The sequence below is a fragment of the Mobula birostris genome, chromosome 12 (genome assembly GCF_030028105.1).
Source record: "Mobula birostris isolate sMobBir1 chromosome 12, sMobBir1.hap1, whole genome shotgun sequence".
NCBI lineage: Eukaryota > Metazoa > Chordata > Chondrichthyes > Myliobatiformes > Myliobatidae > Mobula > Mobula birostris.
Window position 1 is genome coordinate 61,742,951 of NC_092381.1, and position 19,902 is coordinate 61,762,852.

At 43.9% G+C, this 19,902-nt stretch overlaps 1 protein-coding gene across 3 annotated transcripts in view; it reads left to right on the plus strand.

The window, feature by feature from the left end:
* The window catches only part of jak1 (Janus kinase 1), a 135,245-nt gene that overhangs the window by 35,455 nt on the left and 79,888 nt on the right, over positions 1-19,902 (plus strand). For all 3 annotated transcript variants that reach the window (XM_072273884.1, XM_072273883.1, XM_072273882.1), the window contains exons 2-3: positions 13,486-13,677; positions 15,949-16,072. In XM_072273884.1, coding sequence (XP_072129985.1) covers positions 13,512-13,677; positions 15,949-16,072 — 290 coding nt within the window. In that variant the 5' untranslated portion in view covers positions 13,486-13,511. The remainder of the gene's footprint in view (positions 1-13,485; positions 13,678-15,948; positions 16,073-19,902) is intronic.

Genomic DNA, 19,902 nt, shown 5'->3' on the forward strand with positions numbered 1-19,902 from the left:
GGCCAGACTCTCATTCTGACAGCAAAGTAGAAATTCATTTGGAAAGTGGCTGCAGAATGGGCTTCCTGATGCCAGTAAACATGAGAGCCTACAGCAGGGGTGGCCAACCTTTTACATTCCATGCGTCAATTTTTTCACTCATGAGTTCAGATGCGCCATACAACTCTTGTACCCCCATTCAATTCTTGTAAAAATATGTTAATACAGGTGTCCCCCGCTTTTGGAACGTTCGCCTTACGAAACCTCACTGTTACGAAAGACCTACATTAGTACTCTGTTTTCGCTTTCAGAAGGTGTTTTCACTGTTACAAAAAAAAAGCTGGCGAAAAAATCAGCACACACCCTGAGCAGCCGCTCTCCCCGGATTCGGAATGGCATTCTAGCCGGCATTGCTTAAACACATGCCTGTGAGCAGCCGCTTGCAAGATGAGTTCTATGTATTGGAAAAGCCTAAAAGAGCTCTTAAGGGTGTTACACTTAGCGAAAAACTAGACATAATTAAGCGTTTCGTTCGTGGTGAACGAAGTAAGGACGAAGTGAGTTTGGCTTGTGGAAGCTGACGAACATGATGTTGAAGAGGTTTTGGCATCCCATGACCAAGATCTGATAGATGAAGAGCTGATGCAATTGGAAGAAAAAAGGATAACAATCGAAGCCGAATGCAGTAGCGAACTGAGCGTGAAGCAACTGCGTGAGATTTTCGCTGCAATGATAAAGTACGACTTTAATTTTGAAAGCGTACATAGGGTTAGGGGATATTTGCAAGATGGTTTGAGTCCTTACAAGGAACTGTGTGATAGAAAAATGCACGAGGCTCAGCAGTCAAGCAGCCTTCCACATCAGCCACAGCAGACGATGAACCTCGACCTTCGACCTCGAGGCAGGCAGAGATAGCAGATGACCTGCCTGCCCTAATGGAAACAGACAATGACGAGATAACACCCCAGTGTCCCACCACCCCAACCCCCAGGCCACGGACAGATACCAATTCGCAGAGAATGCGGTGGTAGCCGGGAGGCACACAGCACATCTTTAAGAAAAAAGCCGAAACAAACAGGCTAATTAATTAGGTGCCGCCTGACATGTAGTTGTCGGCCCAGATCAGAGATGACGTAATCAGAAATCGGCACTGATCTGGGCCGACAATTACGTGCCAGGCGGCACCTAATTAATTAGCATGTTTGTTTCGGCTTTTTTCTTAAAGATGTACTGTGTGCTTCCCGGCTACTGCTGCACCCCTGCATGCTTCGCGGTTCAGTATTGGTTGGTGGCCCGGAGTGTGGGGGCCACTGCACCACCCCAACCTGCAATGACTCAGCCTAACACATGATCATCAGTGTGCTCGGCGCTGAACCAATTCCGGTAAGTGATACTACACTGTACATACATTATTTCTACTTTTTATAGACCGTATATTTTTACGTGTTATTTGGTATGATTTGGCAGCTTCATAGTTTAAAAGTTACTGGAGAGTGCTTGAGCCGTGTTTTTGCCAACAGCGCTTGTGTGAGATTTTCTGCCGACCGCGGTTGCATGAGATTTTCGCTATGGAGAACGGTGCAGTAATGATTGTGGAAAAATATTTCTACTTTATATAGGCTGTGTATTTATCATATCATTCCTGCTTTTACTATATGTTACTGTTATTTTAGGTTTTATGTGCTATTTGGCATGATTTGGTAGGTTATTTTTGGGTCTGTGACTGCTCACAAAATTTTCCCATAGAAATAAATGGTAATTGTTTCTTCACTTTACGACATTTCGGCTTACGAACTGTTTCATAGGACTGCTCTACCTTCGGATGGCGGGGGAAACCTGTATAGACATATTTAGCATTTTTACATGATATATTGATTTAATATAAAAACAAGATAAACATTACTTACCTTAATGAGATGTTTGAATCTGTTTTGATTTTACCAAGCTTTTAATGTTTGGAGTTAAATTAATTACTGAGAGCAGCAGAGAATTGTTACATATTCCGTCAGCATGATATAATTATCTTGTGAGCATTATGTCATTATCTCGTGATGGGCATGATGTAATTGTCTCATGATAGCAGGGTGATGATGTCACGTGATGGCATGGTATAAAAGAAAAGCCCACCACTGTGATGCAGTTCTCATTTTTATTATTGGTGCAATGTTGTTGCTGCTGGTTGGATGTTTTGGAGACGCCACCGGTTTTGTTTGTTGCACGTTTATTTTTCCCTTACAGTCCAGTATCGGAGAGTGAAGGCATTACCAGAGTTATCTGAGCTCAAAGGACTGGGTAAAGTTAATGTCGTTCAGCGTCTTGGGAATGATCGACCTTTTTGAGCTTTTGTTTGGGAATTGTGGCTTGCACATTTGAGTTAAACCCCTGCAAGGTCGGGAAAGGTTTGTGCAGTGACCACCCTCCAGCCAAAAGGTCAGATCCTTTATTTCTTCATGATTTCTTTGGACAAGGCACCTCTTAGCTCTGATTGGCAGATTCGTCATTACTTTGAAGGAATCGTTGTTTCGGGGAACTCTCTCCTTAATGACTGTATAAATCACTTGGACTTTTGAATTTATCACTTTAAGTCTGTGCTTAGATGAGAACTCGTTAAGAACAGTTCATAACTTTGACTGTTCGATATAGTCACCTAACTGTTAATTTCCGATTAAGTTAGTTGTTCGTTTACTTTTCTATATTTTGAGTAGAAGTTAATAAATCTCATCGTTTGTTTATAAAACCTGACTCACCTTTATATTCATTGCTGCTGGTCCATAACAGAATCAGTCAGTCGTGACCTCATTTTGTTTTTAATCAATTTCATGGCTGAAAATGCTTGTTCACATCAGTACGTCATTCGAAACGACAGATAAAACTCTGGGCAAATTTTCTTAGTTATGGAAAATATTCACAGGGTAATGATCGCCAGAAATTAATCATGCCAGAAACATTTGGGACTGAGGGAAGCTCATCAAATTTCATGTGAGAAAGTGTTTTCACAAACAATGCACAATAGTTTTCCTAACAGACCCACTATAAATAAGAACTCATTTTCCCACTGTTCATTGAATTCATGCTTACTATCACTGTAAGGGTTTTCTTCTTTTATTGCTAAGGCTAATAACATTGGCTTTGTTGTAATAAAAATGGCTTCTCTGTGATGTTAACTGCTGAGACAGTGGTTCTCTCTAGCAGTTAGTTTGGGTTATATTACTGATAAAGAGAATTGTATTCATTTGCTAACCAATTGGGATAGATGTTATTCTTGTGTGTCTGTAAGCTATTGTTTTCATGGGCTTTGGGGCAGAAGGCACGATGGGGACAGGGAGAGGAGGCGCGATGCTGTAAACTGGGTGACGGAATGGACCCCAAGCAGGAGTCTGAGGCCCAGGGTTTTCGGGAGGAGAATCGAAGAGGAAAGACGTGCTGGACGCTGTCTGGTCAACCACCATGGTTGGTCCCAGGCGGCGGGTCGAGGAGGTCGGAGGAGATCAAATGGTGGAAAGAAGACCCCGTTAACTGAGCTCCAACGGTTGTGCACGAAGTGGTTAAACTTTGATAAGTCTGGCGCCTTTTACTTTCCTTTCATATTGTATCTCTATTAATTACACAGTCAAAGTAAGAGTTATAAAGTGTAATCATTTAATCGCATATGGTGTATTATCTGTTATTTAGCATGGTGGGGTACATCACACAGCATCTACACAAACTTGATTACCCAGTTTGGCGGGGCCGAAGGCTGCTCACCCTAGGCGAAAGTGAGCTGAGTGAGCCTGAGGCTTACCGGGGGGCTACGTTGTGGGGTTACTCGTCCGGAATATGGATTTTTGTAGGAAGCGGTGTGATTGCCCTCTTTAAATTATGCATGCTGTGGGGACGGAAAGCTGGTGTGCCTCTGTGGGATTGCTGGTTGTTGCTGCATGCATGTTGGGTGGGGTGGCTGTTGGTACCCCAGAGGTCTTTGTTCGAGTTCAGACTAGTGCTGACGAAATGGTGGTGGGACTGCCAGTGTCTATTGGTGCCCCAGGTGAGGCGGGACCATGGGCTGTCCATATTGTTAGGAGAGAGAGGAAAGAGTGGTCTGATTCGGAGGTAGTGTCTACGAATAAATGTTCCAGCTATGGCAGGCTCCGCCTGGTTTTTGGGATAATGTCCACCCCTAAAGGGGCGGAGGCATACAAGACATGGGCGGAGCAGATCTCGCAGTTGTTAGATGAGTGGCAGTGCTCGGTTGAGGGAGAGTGACAGGGATTGGTTGAAAGTTTGAGTAGGCGGGCTGTTGACGTTGTCAGAACTGTCAGGTTCAATTACCCTGCAGTGACAGCTGCCAGTTATCTGAAAGCGGGGGAAAATGCGTCTGGTTCGACTGGAAGTAAAATGCAGCACCTGGGGGCTTTCCATACCTGTGTTAGGAGATTGGGGAAAAGCTTTCAGTGTGTCTTCTCTGGCTGGGGGGGGGGGGGCGGCAGCAGCTAAATTGCTTGCAGTGCCAGGGGGATCATTTAAGGGGATCATCACTTTCTGCTTTTCTTTTGCACTATGATGGGTAACTGAATGTAAAAACAAGGCTTAATTTTAGAAAGAGTACAAAACTGCAAATGTTCACAAAGGACGGACAAAGCCCAACTCCGTAGTGCACGAGTGTCAATTGTAAACTGACTGGCAAAAACCCGCGATGCACCACTGGTGCAGACGCCTGGCACCTCAGGATCAAACAAGTATCAAACGTGTATGGAACAGTTATGGAACAAGTGCAGAACAAAAGCCCTTCTTTCCTAGTTTGACTCATTGAACATTTTTTAAAAATTGAAAACAGATTAACGTTGAAGAAGATAACATTCGCCAAAAGATGTGCACGAAATAATAAAATCACTGAACATAATGTCTAAGTTTTAGATTTATTCTCAGTAAAACCCATTTCTAGCTCTAAGCTCCTTGAATTCCTGTTATAGATTTTTTTTTTCTGCAGATCAGTTTTTGGTTAATACTTTTTGCGTGAGTAGGCTTACTTTTTTATTATTATCACTGGTGTGCAATACACTACTTCTAATCATCCAGTGCGCCACAGGTTGCCCATCCCTGGCATAGAGAGATGTGGTAATCAAAGTTCGAAGTAAATATATTATCTATCAAGGTACATGTATGTCACCATATACAACTTTGACATAACTTTTCTTCTGGGCGTACTCAGAACCATAATCGAATTGAATCAAAGACTGCACCAAACTGGGCGGCGAAGCAGCCAGTGTGCAAAAGATGACTAACTGTGCAAATACAAAAGAACATAAATAAATAAATAAGCAATATATATCGAGAACATGAGATGAAGGGTCCTTTAAAGTGCAAACAGTTCAGTGATGGGACAAGTGAAGTTGGGTGAAGTTATCCCCACTCATTCAAGAGGCTGATGGTTGAGGGATAATAACTGTTCCTGAACTTGGTAGTGCGAGTCCTGTGGTTCCTGTACCACCTTCCCCATGGCAGCAGCGAGAAGAGAACACGTCCTGGGCAGTGGGGTTCCACGATGATGGATGCTGATTTCCTGCGGCAGCGCTCTGTGCAGATGTGCTCAATAGTGGGGAGGGCTTTAGCAGTGATGGACTGTGTCATGTCCACTACATTTGTAGGATTTCCCGTTCATGGGCTTTGGTTTTTTCCATACCAGGCTGTGATCCAGCCCGTCAGTATTCTCTCCATCACACATCTATAGAAGTTTGTCTACGTTTTAGATCTCATGCCGAATCTTCTCAAACATCTAAGGAAGTAGAGGTGCTGCTGTGCTTTCTTCATAATTTCACTCGCATACTGGGCCTAGGACAGAACACATCCGCTAAAATGATAACACTGGAGAGTGAAGGTTGCTGACCTCTCCACCCTTGATTCCCCCGATGAGTACTGGCTTATGGACCTTTGGTTTCCTCCTCCTGAAGTCAATAATCAGCTCCTTAGTCTTGCTGACATCGAGTGAGAGGTTGTTGCTGTGGCACTGCTCAGCCAGATTTTCAATCTCCCTCCGATATGCTGATTTGTCACCACCTTTAATTCAACCAACAGCAGCGATGTCATCAGCAAATTTAAGAATGGCATTGGAGCTGTACTTAGCCACAATTGTAAGAAAAAAGCACAGTAGAGCAGGGGACTAAGCACTCAGTGCTGATGGAGATTGAGGAGGAGATCTTGCTGCCAATCTGACTGGGCTCTGGAAGTGAGAAATTCAGGATCCAATTGTGAAAGGAGGTATTGAGGCCAAGGTCTTGAAGCTTATTGATTAGTTTTGTGGGGAACAATAGCATTGAATGCTGAGCTGCAGTTGATAAAGAGCATCCTGATGGATGCATCTTTGCTGTCCAGGTGTTCCAGAGTTGAGTGATGAGCCAATGAAATGGCAGCTGCTGTGGACCCGTCGTGCCAGTAGGCAAATTGGAGTGGATCCAAGTTGCTTCTCAGTCTGGAGTTTTATGCTTCATCACCAACCTCACAAAACATTCCATCACAGTGGATGTAAGTGCTATTGGACGATAGTCACTGAGGCTGGTTACCATGTTCTCCTGAGACACTGGTATGATTTAAAACCTGCTTTAAACAGGTGGATACCTCAAATTACTGAAGCAAGAGGTTAAAGATATCGGTGCAAACTCCTGCCAGTTGATCAGCACAGGTCTTTAGCACTCATCCAGGTATCATCTCTGGGTCAGATGCTTTCCGTGGGTTCACCCTCCTGAAGGATGCTCTCACGTCAGCCTCAGAGACTGAAATCACAGTGTCACTGGGGGCTGCGGGAGCTTGTGAAAGTTCTTCCATGTCCTGATGGTCAAGGCAAGCATAGAAGGCATTGAATTCCTCTGGAAGTGAAGCCCTGCCACAGCTGTCGAGCATCATTCATTGAGTTAAGTTTAGCCTGGAATTGCCACTTTACCTGTGAGATGGCTTTCAGCAGATCATACCTGGACCTTTTTGTATCTTACTTCATCACCAGAACCGAATGCCTCTGAACTGGCCCTCAGCAGAATTCAGATCTCATGGTTCATCCAGGGCTTTTGGTTGGGGAAGACTGAATGATTTTGTGGGGACACAGTCATCTACAACTGTTTTTATAAAGGCTGTGACAACAGTATTCATTCAGATCCACTGATTCGTCCTTGAACACAGAGCAGTCTGCTGACTTGAAGCTGTCCCATAGCCACACCTCTACCTGCTGCAGTCATCTTTCTTGTCCTTATCAGGAGCCTTGCACTTCAGCCTCTGCCTGTATGCCGGGAGGAGCTCAGTCAGGTGATCAGATTTCCTAAAAATGGTCTGAGCATGGTACGGTAGACATTCCTTATCATAGTATAACAGTGGTCACCTATGTTGGGTCCTCTGCCACTCCGTGTTATATGTTGACAGATTTCTTCAGAAAAGCCGGATTGAAGTCCCCATCTGTGATCTGAAATGTGTCAGGGTGGACTGTTTCCTGTTTGGTGACCTCAGCATACAGTATCTCAAGTGCCTGATTATAGTCGGCTGACAGTAGGTAAACTGTGGTCAGGATGACGGAGGAGAACTCTTGGTAAACAGAACAGTCGGCAATGTTCCAAGTCAATGAAGGGTGGGAAGGGGTGTGGGAGGGTCAGGTATGACAACAGCACCACAGAGAGTTTATCATGATGTGCTCTGAGTAAACCTTGTCTCGGTAAAACACAGAACACAACAATTACTCATTTCCCTCCGATACAGCAATCTTGCCCTTGGGTTTTCAATTCTTCAATCTTGTTCTCCAGTGACGACATCATTTGCTAACAAGTTGCTGCGTAGAGAAGTTGTTCCTCTGTATTTCAGCCTGGCTTGGATTCCCCCTGCCTTGCTTCTGGCCTTGGCGATGAACCCTCGTAGGTGCGGTAACTGCTTGCCTGAGAGTTAACGGTTGAGTCCTTCAGAAGATTTTGAAATCTGTAGTTAACATTGTCAGTTCAAAAGTACATTGTTTTAACGTGCTGTAGATTGCAGTGAGAGTAATTCACGAGAGGTATATTGACAGCCACAGTGGAGGGAATGAAATCCCTGGGCAAAGGAGGCCTAGGGTTTACTTGTGGTATCAAGTGCAACATTCCTGACTCTTGTGGATGTTATTGTCAGTGCAAGCTATCTCGACTTACTCTTTCACTTTTAACCAGTGGTCTGACCCTGCAGTTATGATTGACATGCCTGCATTGTCACCACTCTCCACCAAAAATAGGATTGCAGTCATATTACAACCTGCAGGGTTGAAGCAAGGTTTCACTGCATCACTATTCATGTCTTGCTTGCCTGTTGAAATGGTGGTTTCTTTACCCACATATTCCATATTCCAGTGAGACAACAGAATTTACTAGTCACCTGCACATAGCATTTGTGTCTGCTATTTCTGGTACTGTCATCCTCTGTAATTTGGGTTGCCAGCTGATTGGTGAAGCCCAGCACAGCACAAGGCCTTCTGATTGGAACTGACAGGTAACGCCCCCAGAATTGTTCTAAGAGCCAAGTATCTCCTCTGCCAGTCTTGCAGGGTTTGCAAGACATTACTTCTTACAAAGCGAAACCCAATAGCATGAATGGCAGCGATGCTTCACTACCAGATGAACTCAACACCTTCCATGCCCGCTTTGAAAGGGAGAATATAACTACAGCTGTGGAGATCCCTGCTGCACCTGATGACCCTGTGATCTCTGTCTCAGAGGCTGATGTTAGGCTGTCACCAAAGAGAGTGAACCCTCACGAGGCGGAAGGTCCCGATGGAGTACCTGGTAAGGCTCTAAAAACCTGTGCCAACCAACTAGTGGGAGAATTCAAGGGCATTTTCAACCTGTCACTGCTACAGGTGGAAGTTCCCACTTGCTTCAAAAAGGCAACAATATACCAGTGCCTAAGAAGAATAATATGAGCTGCCTTAACGACTATTGCCCAGTAGCACTCACTGCAGTGATGAAATGCTTTGAGAGGTTGGTCATGATTAGACTGAACTCCTGCCTCAGCAAGGACCTGGATCCATTGCAATTTGCCTTTTGCCACAATAGGTCAACAGCAGACGCAATCTCCATGGCTCTCCGCACGGCTTTAGACCACCTGGACAACGCAAACACCTATGTCAGGATGCTGTTCATCAACTATAGCTCAGCATTTAACACCGTCATTCCCACAATCCTGATTGAGAAATTGCAGATCCTGGGCCTCTGTACCTCCCTCTGCAATTGGATCCTCGACTTTCTAACCGGAAGACCACAATCTGTGCGGATTGGTGATAACATCTCCTCCTCGCCAACGATCAACACTGGTGCACCTCAGGTGTGTGTGCTTAGCCCACTGCCCTACTCTCTCCATACCCATGATTGTGTGGCTAGGCATAGCTCAAGTACCGTCTATAAATTTGCTGATGGTACGACCATTGTTGGTAGAATTTCAGGGGGTGATGAGAGGGTGTACGGCGGGGTGGGGGGGAGGGGGGGGGCGGGGGAATATGTCCACTAGTGGAGTGGTGTCGCAGCAACAACCTGACACTCAACGTCACTAAGACGAAAGAGCTGATTGTGGACTTCAGGAAGGGTAAGAGGAAGGAACACATACCAATCCTCACAGAGGGATCAGAAGTGGAGACAGTGAGCAGTTTCAAGTTCCTGGGTGTCAAGATCTGAGGATCTGACCTGGTTCCAACATACTGATGCAGTTATAAAGAAGGCAAGACAGCAACTATACTTCATTAGGAGTTTGAAGAGATTTGGCATGTCAACAAAAACACTCAAACTTCTAAAGATGTACCATGGAGAGCATCCTGACAGGCTGAATCACTGTCTGGTATGGGGGTGGGGGGGGGGGGGCTACTGCACAGGACTGAACCAAGCTGCAGAAGGTTGTAAATCTAGTCAGCTCCATCTTGGATACTAGCCTACAAAGTACCTAGGACATCTTTAGGGAGCCATGTCTCAGAAAAGTATTAAGGACCCCCAGTGCCCAGGCATGCCCTTTTCTCACTGTTACCATTAGGTAGGAGATACAGAAGCCTGAAGGCACACACTCAGCGATTCAGGAACAGCTTCTTCCCCTCTGCCATCCGATTCCTAAATGGACATTGAATTTTTAGACACTAACTCACTTTTTAAAATATATATTATTTCTAGTTTTTGCATAATTTTTGATCTATTCAATAAGCATATATTGTAATTGATTTACTTATTATTATTGTTTTATTTTTTTCTTCTGTATTTTGCATTGAACTGCTGCTGCTAAGTTAACAAATTTCATGACACATGCCAGTGATAATAAACCTGATTCTGATTTTACTAGTTATTAATGCTGTTTTTGAGATTGAGTGTCTGTGGCAAATTAAAGTTATTAAAATCTCTATGAATTTATAACATAAAAAGTGAAAGCTGGGTGACAAACATACTTGACTCACCTGAGTTAAGACAAAACAAAATTGAATTTTGTGTTTGTGCTTCTTTCCTGAACTGTTTTCTTCCTACTACTATTAATGGCTCTACTAAACTTACACAGAATCAGGCTTGCTGGCCCGATTTCCCAGTACGAGTGCTTGGAAATGTGACAAGATTTGCTGGGTTCCATTCTGGCAAACAGGGCTCTGGTTCTATTTGACTAATCTTGACCAGCTGCACATATTGGAAAGAATGCAGCAAAATGAATCGGTTTACAGCTTTGACCTTTGGCCTTGCAGAGGCTGAAAGAGCTGTGTGTGATAGTCCAGTAGGGAGCATGTCCAGTCATGAGAGCTTAGAAATATTGGATTAAAGGAAAAAGCTTATAATCTCACCTAAAAGATCATTATCCACGGATCAGCAGAGAAGGATAAAGTCACTGAGAAACCAAAATAAGATATAGTCCAATCAAAGCTAGCAAAAAGCATGGAAGTAAATTGTAAAAGCTTCTAAAGTGTTAAAGGGGAAGATTAGCTAATGTTAATATAGGTCTCTTACAGAGTGAAGTGGTAAAAATTATATTGTGGAGTAGGGAAATGGCAGATAAATTGTTTGTTCATTTGATATGTGCTCTGCTGTGCCGTGTTGTTTGATGTAGCTGAATGTGGTCTTTCTATAACCATGATGGTTCTTCGCAGGTTTTTCTGCAGAAGTGGTTTGCCATTGCCGCCTTCTGGGCAGTGCCTTTGCAAGACAGTTGACCCCAACCATTATCAATTATCTTCAGAGACTGTGATCGCATATCCAGGACTTGTGATATGCTCCAGATGCTCATGTGATCATCCACCACCTGCCTCTACGGGCGATGACATACAAAATCTTCTGGAAATAGTGGTGAAGAGCAGGTCTATAGTGAATGAGAAGTTGTTGGAAGTTATCATAATTTAAAAAAAAAATGAATTGGATGTATTAAGGGGATTGAAATATGATACATTCCCATGATCTGAAAGCCTGCATCATTTTGTTTTGTAAGAGGTGGCAATGGGATAAGTAGATATTCTTAATGTCATTTCTGAAAACAGTATTAATTCCAGAAAATTCTATTGGATCGAAACAGTAAATATAAGCCCTCTATTCAAGAAAAGAGGGAGAGGTTAAACAGGGCTAGAATCTTGTAAGAAAGCAGCATGAGAGTAGTTAGGACAGAGTAATTGGTCTGAGCAGAGTCAACGTGGATTGAAGAATAGAAGTTGCATTAAACTATTGCACCACTGAAAGCACTGAAGTAACTCAGCAGAGATCCTACAGAGCTTTGTGTGTTGCTCCAGATTCCAGCATCTGCAGTTTCTTGTATCACTGTTGTACAAACTGCAAATGGATTGTGTGGACTTGGTGGATGGAGGACCTGGTTGTGGGCTGTAAGATATTAGTGTAGCCTCGCTATCAGGTTTGTGGTGGGGGGGGGAGGGGTGTTTGCAGTTACTCTTCAAATTTTTTTTGTGAAATAAAATGGTCTGGTGTTTTGCAATCCCTGATGTGACGTTGAGCACCTTTGCTCCATCTGCAAAAAGGAGTATTTCCTGCTGGCAATCCATCTTAATTCCAATCCCCATTCCCATTTCGATATGTTGTTCCATCGCCTCCTCTACCGCCATGATAAGTCCACTCTCCAGTTGGAGTAGCAAACCTTGTAGTTCATCTGGTTAGCCTCCAACCTGATGGCATGAACACCAGTTTTTTTTCCAGCTTCAAATAATTTTCCCTCATTCCCCTTCTCTTCTCCAATTCCCCATTCTGCACCCTCCCCCTGCCTCTTCTCTTATCTTCACTTGCCTATCACCTCCCCCAGGTGTCTGTTCTCCCTCCCTTTCTCCCTCCCTTTCTCCCTCCCTTTCTCCCTCCCTTTCTCCCTCCCTTTCTCCCTCCCTTTCTCCCTCCCTTTCTCCCTCCCTTTCTCCCTCCCTTTCTCCCTCCCTTTCTCCCTCCCTTTCTCCCTCCCTTTCTCCCTCCCTTTCTCCCTCCCTTTCTCCTTCCTTCTCTCTCCCTCCCTCCTTCTCTCCCCCTCTCTCCCCCTCTCTCCCCCCCTCTCCCCCCTCTCCCCCCCTCTCCCCCCCTCTCCCCCCCTCTCCCCCCCTCTCCCCCCCTCTCCCCCCCTCTCCCCCCCCTCTCCCCCCCCTCTCCCCCCCCCTCTCCCCCCCCTCTCCCCCCCTCTCCCCCCCCTCTCCCCCCCCTCTCCCCCCCCTCTCCCCCCCCCTCTCCCCCCCCTCTCTCCCCCCCCTCTCTCCCCCCTCTCTCCCCCCCTCTCCCCCCCTCTCCCCCCCTCTCCCCCCCTCTCTCCCCCCCTCTCTCCCCCCCTCTCCCCCCCCCTCTCCCCCCCCCTCTCTCAATGCGCTCCCTTATCTGATTCTTTCTTCTCCAGCCCTTTACCTTTTCCACCTATCATCTCCCAGCTTCTCCTCCACCCTTCTGGCTTCACCTATCACCTTCTAGCTTGTACTCCTTCCCCTCCGCCTCCCCCTCCCTCACTTTTTATTCTGGCTTCTTCTCCCTTTCCTTTTCGGTCCCAACATAGGGCCTTGGCCCAAAATGTTTACTCATTTCCATATATGTTGAGTTTCTCCAGGATTTTGTGTGTGCTGCTCTGGATTGCCAGCATCTACATCTGTAGAATCTCTTGTGCTTATGATTCATAATACAACCAGCTAGGAAAAATATTTTGGTATTTTGATTTGCTGCAATTCAGTGGTCCTTTGTGTTTCGCATTCTGGGAGGCAATGCAATGTTATCCAGGTGATATATTCATCTACAGCCTTTGTCTTCTAAACCATCCAAAATTAAGTAAACTAAAATGAGAATTAACTGCAAGAAATTAATCTGACTTTCTGGGTCGAAATTCCACACTTGAGTGGATAGTTAGTTTTTTCAATTTGCTTGATATGCTCTGCACAGACTTCAGCGGACAATGAAATTGGCCAAGTCCTTTGCAATATATGCAGAATTTCATCAATTATCATTGCTGCCTTAGGTTGCAAAAGTAGTGCACTAAACCAAACTCATCCTAGTTTCTGTTGCAATTTCACTTTGTGTTTTTAAATGAAATAACATTTTGGTATTTGTTTTATAGGATCTAAATGAAAATAGACCTATGTGATGGACTTCTGCTTGAAAAAAAGCAAATCGTATATCTTGCAGATGCAGCCGGTAGTTCCCAATAAAGGCATGGAAGTGTTCAGATATGTAAACAATTCAATCATCAAATGTCAAGAGGGCGAGCATACAGCTGAGGATTTGTGCATGGAAGCTGCCAAGAAATGCGGTAAGAAAAAAAAGATGCTGTATTCCAAGAATACATGAACGTAAGAAAGGAAGTGGTCACTTGCATCATTCCCTCAGTCATGTTGTTTTATGGATCATCAAATTCCAATCCAATTCCGATGTAATCTCCCAAGATAATTCTGAAGGGATAAAATTGGAAATCAAACTTGTCCTGTCAATGTCTCTGCTGCTGATTTATCTAAATGAGATTTTTTTTTGCTCAGTTGGAAAAGGAATAGCCACATCAGCAATTCTTGTAATTGGCTGCCTACCTTTAAATAGAAACAGACAGTGTTAGCAGTGCTTTCTTCTTTTTGTTTGAACATTTATTTGTACTGTTAGGTGATCATGTGACATTAGTTGATTCTCAATATTTCCAAATTGTTAGTCAGTATAATGTTGGCAGTCCCTTTCCTACTGATGCAGGTAACTTTGAATTTTGGAGACCACTCAATATTTCTAATATTTTTGTAGGTAGGCAATACTCTTAGGCTAATGTTGAATGTTCTTCCATGAAATATATTTGAAATCAAAATCTTTACGAATTGTGATCAGAGTTTGACTTGGAACAAGATGGGCTCTGCTAAAAGAGGGCACATGACTTTACCCTGATTGCTATATACCAGGTTATTAATTACACCTCTACCATCATTTATTTGCTAAGTCCAAATTAGTTGCTTGCTTGCCGAAATGGGAAACAACATCTGTTGCCTGCCCACTTTTCCATTGTTTCCACTTGTAGCTGCATGCACAAACTGTTTTTAGTTTCGATATCTGAGTGCAAGCTGAACACGAACATAATAGGTGTAGGAGAAATCTGAAAATTCAAGCTTATTTAGATTGTGGACATACTGGAAAATTGATGCCAGAATGTGGTGAATCTGCAGAATTCTTTGCCACAGGCAGTTGTGGAGCCCAAATCTTTATGTATATCTAAAGCAGAGGTTAATAGATTCTTGATTGGTTAGAGCATGAAGGGATAGAGGGAGAAGGCAGGAGATTGGGGCTGAGAGGAAAAGTGGATCAGCCATGATGAAATGGCGGAGCAGACCCTATGGGCCAAATGGCCTAATTCTACTCCCATATCTTATGATCTTCTGGCATCAAACTGCCCTTAATAAGATGGTGATATGTGTTGCAGTGAACTCCAAGGTATTCAACCAATTACAGAAACAGAATGCAGAAATATGCCCACTCAAGATGGTGCATGTCTTGGAGTTAATTGTGTTCCCACATATTTTCTGCCTTTGTCTTTTTTGGCCATGAAAATTATGGGTGTGAGAAATGTTGCCAAAAGCCTAGATAAGGGGCAAAAAAAAAATCAATCTTGTTTTGGGTGGTTGGTGGAAAGGAGTTGGGCATGGCAGACTGAAAGACCTTTATTACTAACTCTATTTTCATTCATTTGAAAATGTTAAATTATTATTTGATTGACATAGATGACATAGTCCTGCTCTCTGACCAGATGGAGGAAGCACAGCAGCTACTGACAAAAGTGGAAATTGAGTGCAGTAAATTTGGATTTCACCTAAACTCTAAAAAGACAGAGTACATGGCGTTTAACTGTGACGAAGGTACTCTCAAGACGTAAAGAATGATACCATTAAGAAAGTCTTTGACTACAAGTACCTCGGGTCAAGAATGATGAGTTCGGAGAAGGACATAAAGATACGGAAGGCACTGGCGTGGAGGGCTATGAACGACATGAAGGAAATCTGGAAGTCGAACCTGACCAGAGGGCTTAAAAAGAGGATTTTCATAGCAGTCATAGAGTCCATTCTCACGTACGGATGCGAGACGTGGACACTCACCAAGACAATGTGAAAGTCTCTAGATGGTTGCTGTACACGAATACTCCCGATGGCTCTTGATGTGAGTTGGCAACAGCACATGAGCTGTATAAGAACCTACCGATGCTCACCATTAAAATTGAGGCGAGAAGACTGCAACTAGCGGGGCAGTGTCTACGCCAACCCAAGCTACCTGCCAGCCTAGTCATCATATGGGAGCTCAAGCACAGGAGGATGAACCCTGGGTGCCCTCCCAAGACTATGGCCAACACGCTCCTAGGAGACAATAGCACGGCTAATGTAGATGGACTGAACACACTGATAAGGGAGAGGGAGAAGTGGAGAGTCCGTCATTGTGTCTGACGCCAGCCCCCTAGGCCTGAGTCGATGTAGTAGTATTAGTGATTGTTGTAGTCAATATTACATTGTTTGCCGGATTTCATTTTGTGCTTTAGGTAACATTTTGAATTTTTCTTTTTCAGGTATTTCTCCATTATGCCAGAATCTCTTTGCGTTGTATGATCCAAATAAAAGACTATGGTTTCCTCCAAATCACACCTTCAAAGTTGATGACCAAACAGCCCTATTGTTGCATTATCGGATGAGGTAGGAATTCATTATTTTTTTGGAAATGATGCTTTAGAATACGTATTTCATTAAATTTCCATGGGAATGCTTTTTCTTCCTCTCCCAATAGCTGTTGTTTTCTGAAACATTTTATTGGCTACTTTACATGTGCGGGCTTTATTTATTTATTTCTCATTATCAGGGACGTTGATGCCAAAGCTAGCATTCATTCCCCATTGCACTTGAGAAGCTTGTAGGATTTAGGTCAAGCGTCAACGAAGGAATGGTACTTTTTCAAATGGAGAAGTTGAGTGGCGTGAGGGGGAAGCTGAACAGTAACTGCAGTACATCTTGTAGCTGGTACATGCTGCAGCTACTGTGTGCTGAGGTAGAGAGAATGAAAGTTCAGGGTAGTCGATGGGCTACCAGTTGGGCAGGTTTCTTTGTCTTGGATGGTTTCTTGAGTTGTGCTGTAGCTCTACTCATCTAGGCAATTGAAATGTTTCCATCACAGACTTGATGGATGCTGGCTCGCAGGGGGTGATGTATTTGCTGTGGAGTACCTGGCTTTTGACTTTTTCTTGTGGTCACAATTTTTTTATGGTTAATGCTGTTGAGTTTTCAGTCATTGGTGATGCCAGAACATTGATCATAGGAGAGCTGATAATTGTAATGCCTTTCAATGTCAATGGTAGATGGTGAGACTCTCTTTTGGGGAGGGTTAGAGCCTGGTATTTTTGTGGCATGAACAATACTTGCCACTTATCAGCTCCGTTGTCTCAAATGTGCTCCATGTGGACCTGATCTGCTTCATTTGCTGAGGAGTTGTAACTGGAATTAAAAATTGTGCAACCATCAGGGAACATATCCAGTTCAGATCTCTTAATAAACGGAAGATCATTGATCAAAGAACACAAGATGGTTGGGCCACGGACACTGCCGTGAGGAACTCTCACTGTTGAGGTACTGGGCTGGGACACTTTCAATAATCTGCACCATTTTCACTTTTGTGAAACAGAACTCCGATCACTGGACTTGTAGAGTCAGTGGGCATTGAGATGACAACACTCTTATTCAGCAGGAAATTATGGACCTTGTGTGTCAGGAACAAGGGCACGAGCCCTTTGGCCCAACCAGTTCAAGCCTACAAGATGCTCAGCTAAGCTAGTCCCATTTTCCTGCCTTTGTCCCATATCCCTACAACCTTTTTCTATCCTTGTTAAGTGTTTAAGTGCCTTTTAAATGTTGTTAATATACCTGGAGTGCAGTGCTAGGTAGGCATGGTATCGACAAGGTGAATGCAAATTGCATGATGCTACTTACTGTTTGCTCTGAGCATAACCTTACCATAACCAACACCTTCACCTTCAACCAACATCTTCCAGCAGAAGGCAAAATATAAGACCTCGTGGATGCACACTCGCTTTAAACATTGGCACATGATAGACTTCATCATTGTGAGACGTAGTGACATCAAGGATGTTCTTATCACCCGTGCCATGAGAGGTGCAGAGTGCTGGACTGACCACCGTATGATTGTGGCCAAGCTGCATATGAAAGTGCATCCCCCCTTGCGGCTGCAAAAACCCAATAAAAAGCGGCTAAATTGCAACCGCCTGAGAAACACAGAAGCAAGAAGTGAGTTTTGACACATCCTAGCTGAGAAACTAAGGGAGCTGGAACCTTGTCTGAGCTCAGAAAATACCATGGAACAACAGTGGACCTATATCAGCTCTGCACTCTGTGAGGCAGCAGCCCAATCTATCAGCCATAAGAGCAGGAACCACCAAGACTGGTTTGACGATAACCCAGACACCATGCACAACTTGCTTAAGGACATGCACAAAGCACACTGGGCAACCTTAGACTACCCGTCATCCCCCAGCATCGGGCAGCATTGGCAGGCAGCTCGGAGGAAAGTGCAAAAGGCAATACCGGCTATACAAAATGAGTGGTGGACTGAAAAGGCACACGAAATCTAGTTCTTTGCTGATAATAATGACATGCATAATTTTTACAATGTTGTCAAAACCACCTACGGCCCAATAAATCGATGTGTTACTCCCCTGAAAACAGCAGATGGTCTAACACTTCTGACGAATCAGAATACAATTCTGCTGAGGTGGGCTGAGCATTTTAACACCCTGCTTAATCAGGACTCTGATGCAGACCCCACCATCCTGGACGAACTGCCTGAACTTCCTCCTATCCACAACCTCAGTCTACCACCAACCTTCCAGGAGGTTCTATCAGCTGTCCATTCCCTTAAGAACAACAAGTCCCCTGGCACTGACAATATCCTTGCTGAGTTACTGAAGAATGGAGGGTACATGTGTATGCACACCCTCTACTAGTACATCACAAAGGCCTGGACTGATGAGAACATCCCACAGCAATGTAGGGACGGGGTTCGTATTCTGGAGGTGGAAAGAACAACCAGAAGACAGCAGGAGAGAGCCAGGAGAAATGCAGCCATGGTTGCCACTACAACCACACCACTACTACATATACATGTCCGACCTGCAATAGAGCTTGTGGGTCCTGGATAGGACTGTATAGTCATCAAAGATCTCACCGTTAAAGGAGTGGACGTCGTGATCGGATTTCGAAGGACAACCGAAGAAGGAAGAAGATGAATGTACCTGGCACAATTACTTCCTCTGGCAGCTCATTTCATCTACAGAACAAAGTCCGTAATTTCCTCCTGAATAAGAGTGTTGTTGTCTCAATACCCACTGAATTCAGCTTTGCCAGCAGGTTTTTGTGTCACACTCAGTAAGGTACTGCCTTGGACAGTGATGCTCATGAGGTCAGACTGGCCCTTTATGTAGATAGGCATCGCATTCCACAGGAATAATAGGCTGGTAATCAGAAGTGAGATGGTGCTTTTCCTCTTTCTTTCACAATCCAAGAAGAAAAAACTTGAATTGTGGCTAAACTGAATTTGACATGGAAACCTGTTGGTCATCATGCAGAGAAACATATTTGGAGTCCAGAGTGACCAAGAGAGGAAACTCAGAAATCCAAGTCATATAAATAATAAGCAGCTGTAGAAATGATTAAAGGCTAGTGAAAGCAATAGCACACGTGGCCATTAAAGTTGCACAAAGTTTTACCTGCCTTGTGTTCTCCATGCCAATCGAATGTCTATTCATCTCTTGTTTATGGAAAGATACCTGAACAGTAATAGAGCAACTTAGAGGAGTTGCACCAATTTTTGCTAAGATGCCACGACTTTTTGGTTAGTCTGTGTAGTTAGCCACAATTTATCTCTCTCTCTTAGGTTATATTAGATAACCTACTGTTATTTAATGGTCTGAGTATTGAATGAATTAAACGAATTGTATAAAGAGAGCATAGGAAGAGTACATGATTGCTTTAGGTTCCAATTAACATTTTAGTGATATTCAAAGTGTAGGTGAGCATGTTCTGATACTGTTCAGCTACATTTACAATATTTACTGGGAGAGTGTGGAAAGAAGAGAAACCAGTTATAAATATGTGGGCATTCAACCTCGTAACACTTGCTTTCCTCCAAAAGTCAACAAATTGAAATTCCTGCAACTATCCCTGCTTACATTACAGTTCCCTGGTGTAAGCTACACTCTTGTAGAACTGAGTTACTTCTGGGTATTTCCTCATCGTTTTGAATTTTTGAGGGATCGGTGTCTGAGGGAATGCTTTGGGATAAAACTTGGTATCAGGAATAATTCCAGGAGCAGAAACTATTGAATATTTGGTGCAAAGGTGTCTGCGAACTGGACATTAACAAGCAGAAGTGCAGCCAAAGTCAGTTTGCGTCACCAAATCTAAGCAATCCATTCCAACAACTGGGAGCACATTTTCACAGTTGTGTGTTTCAGTGACCA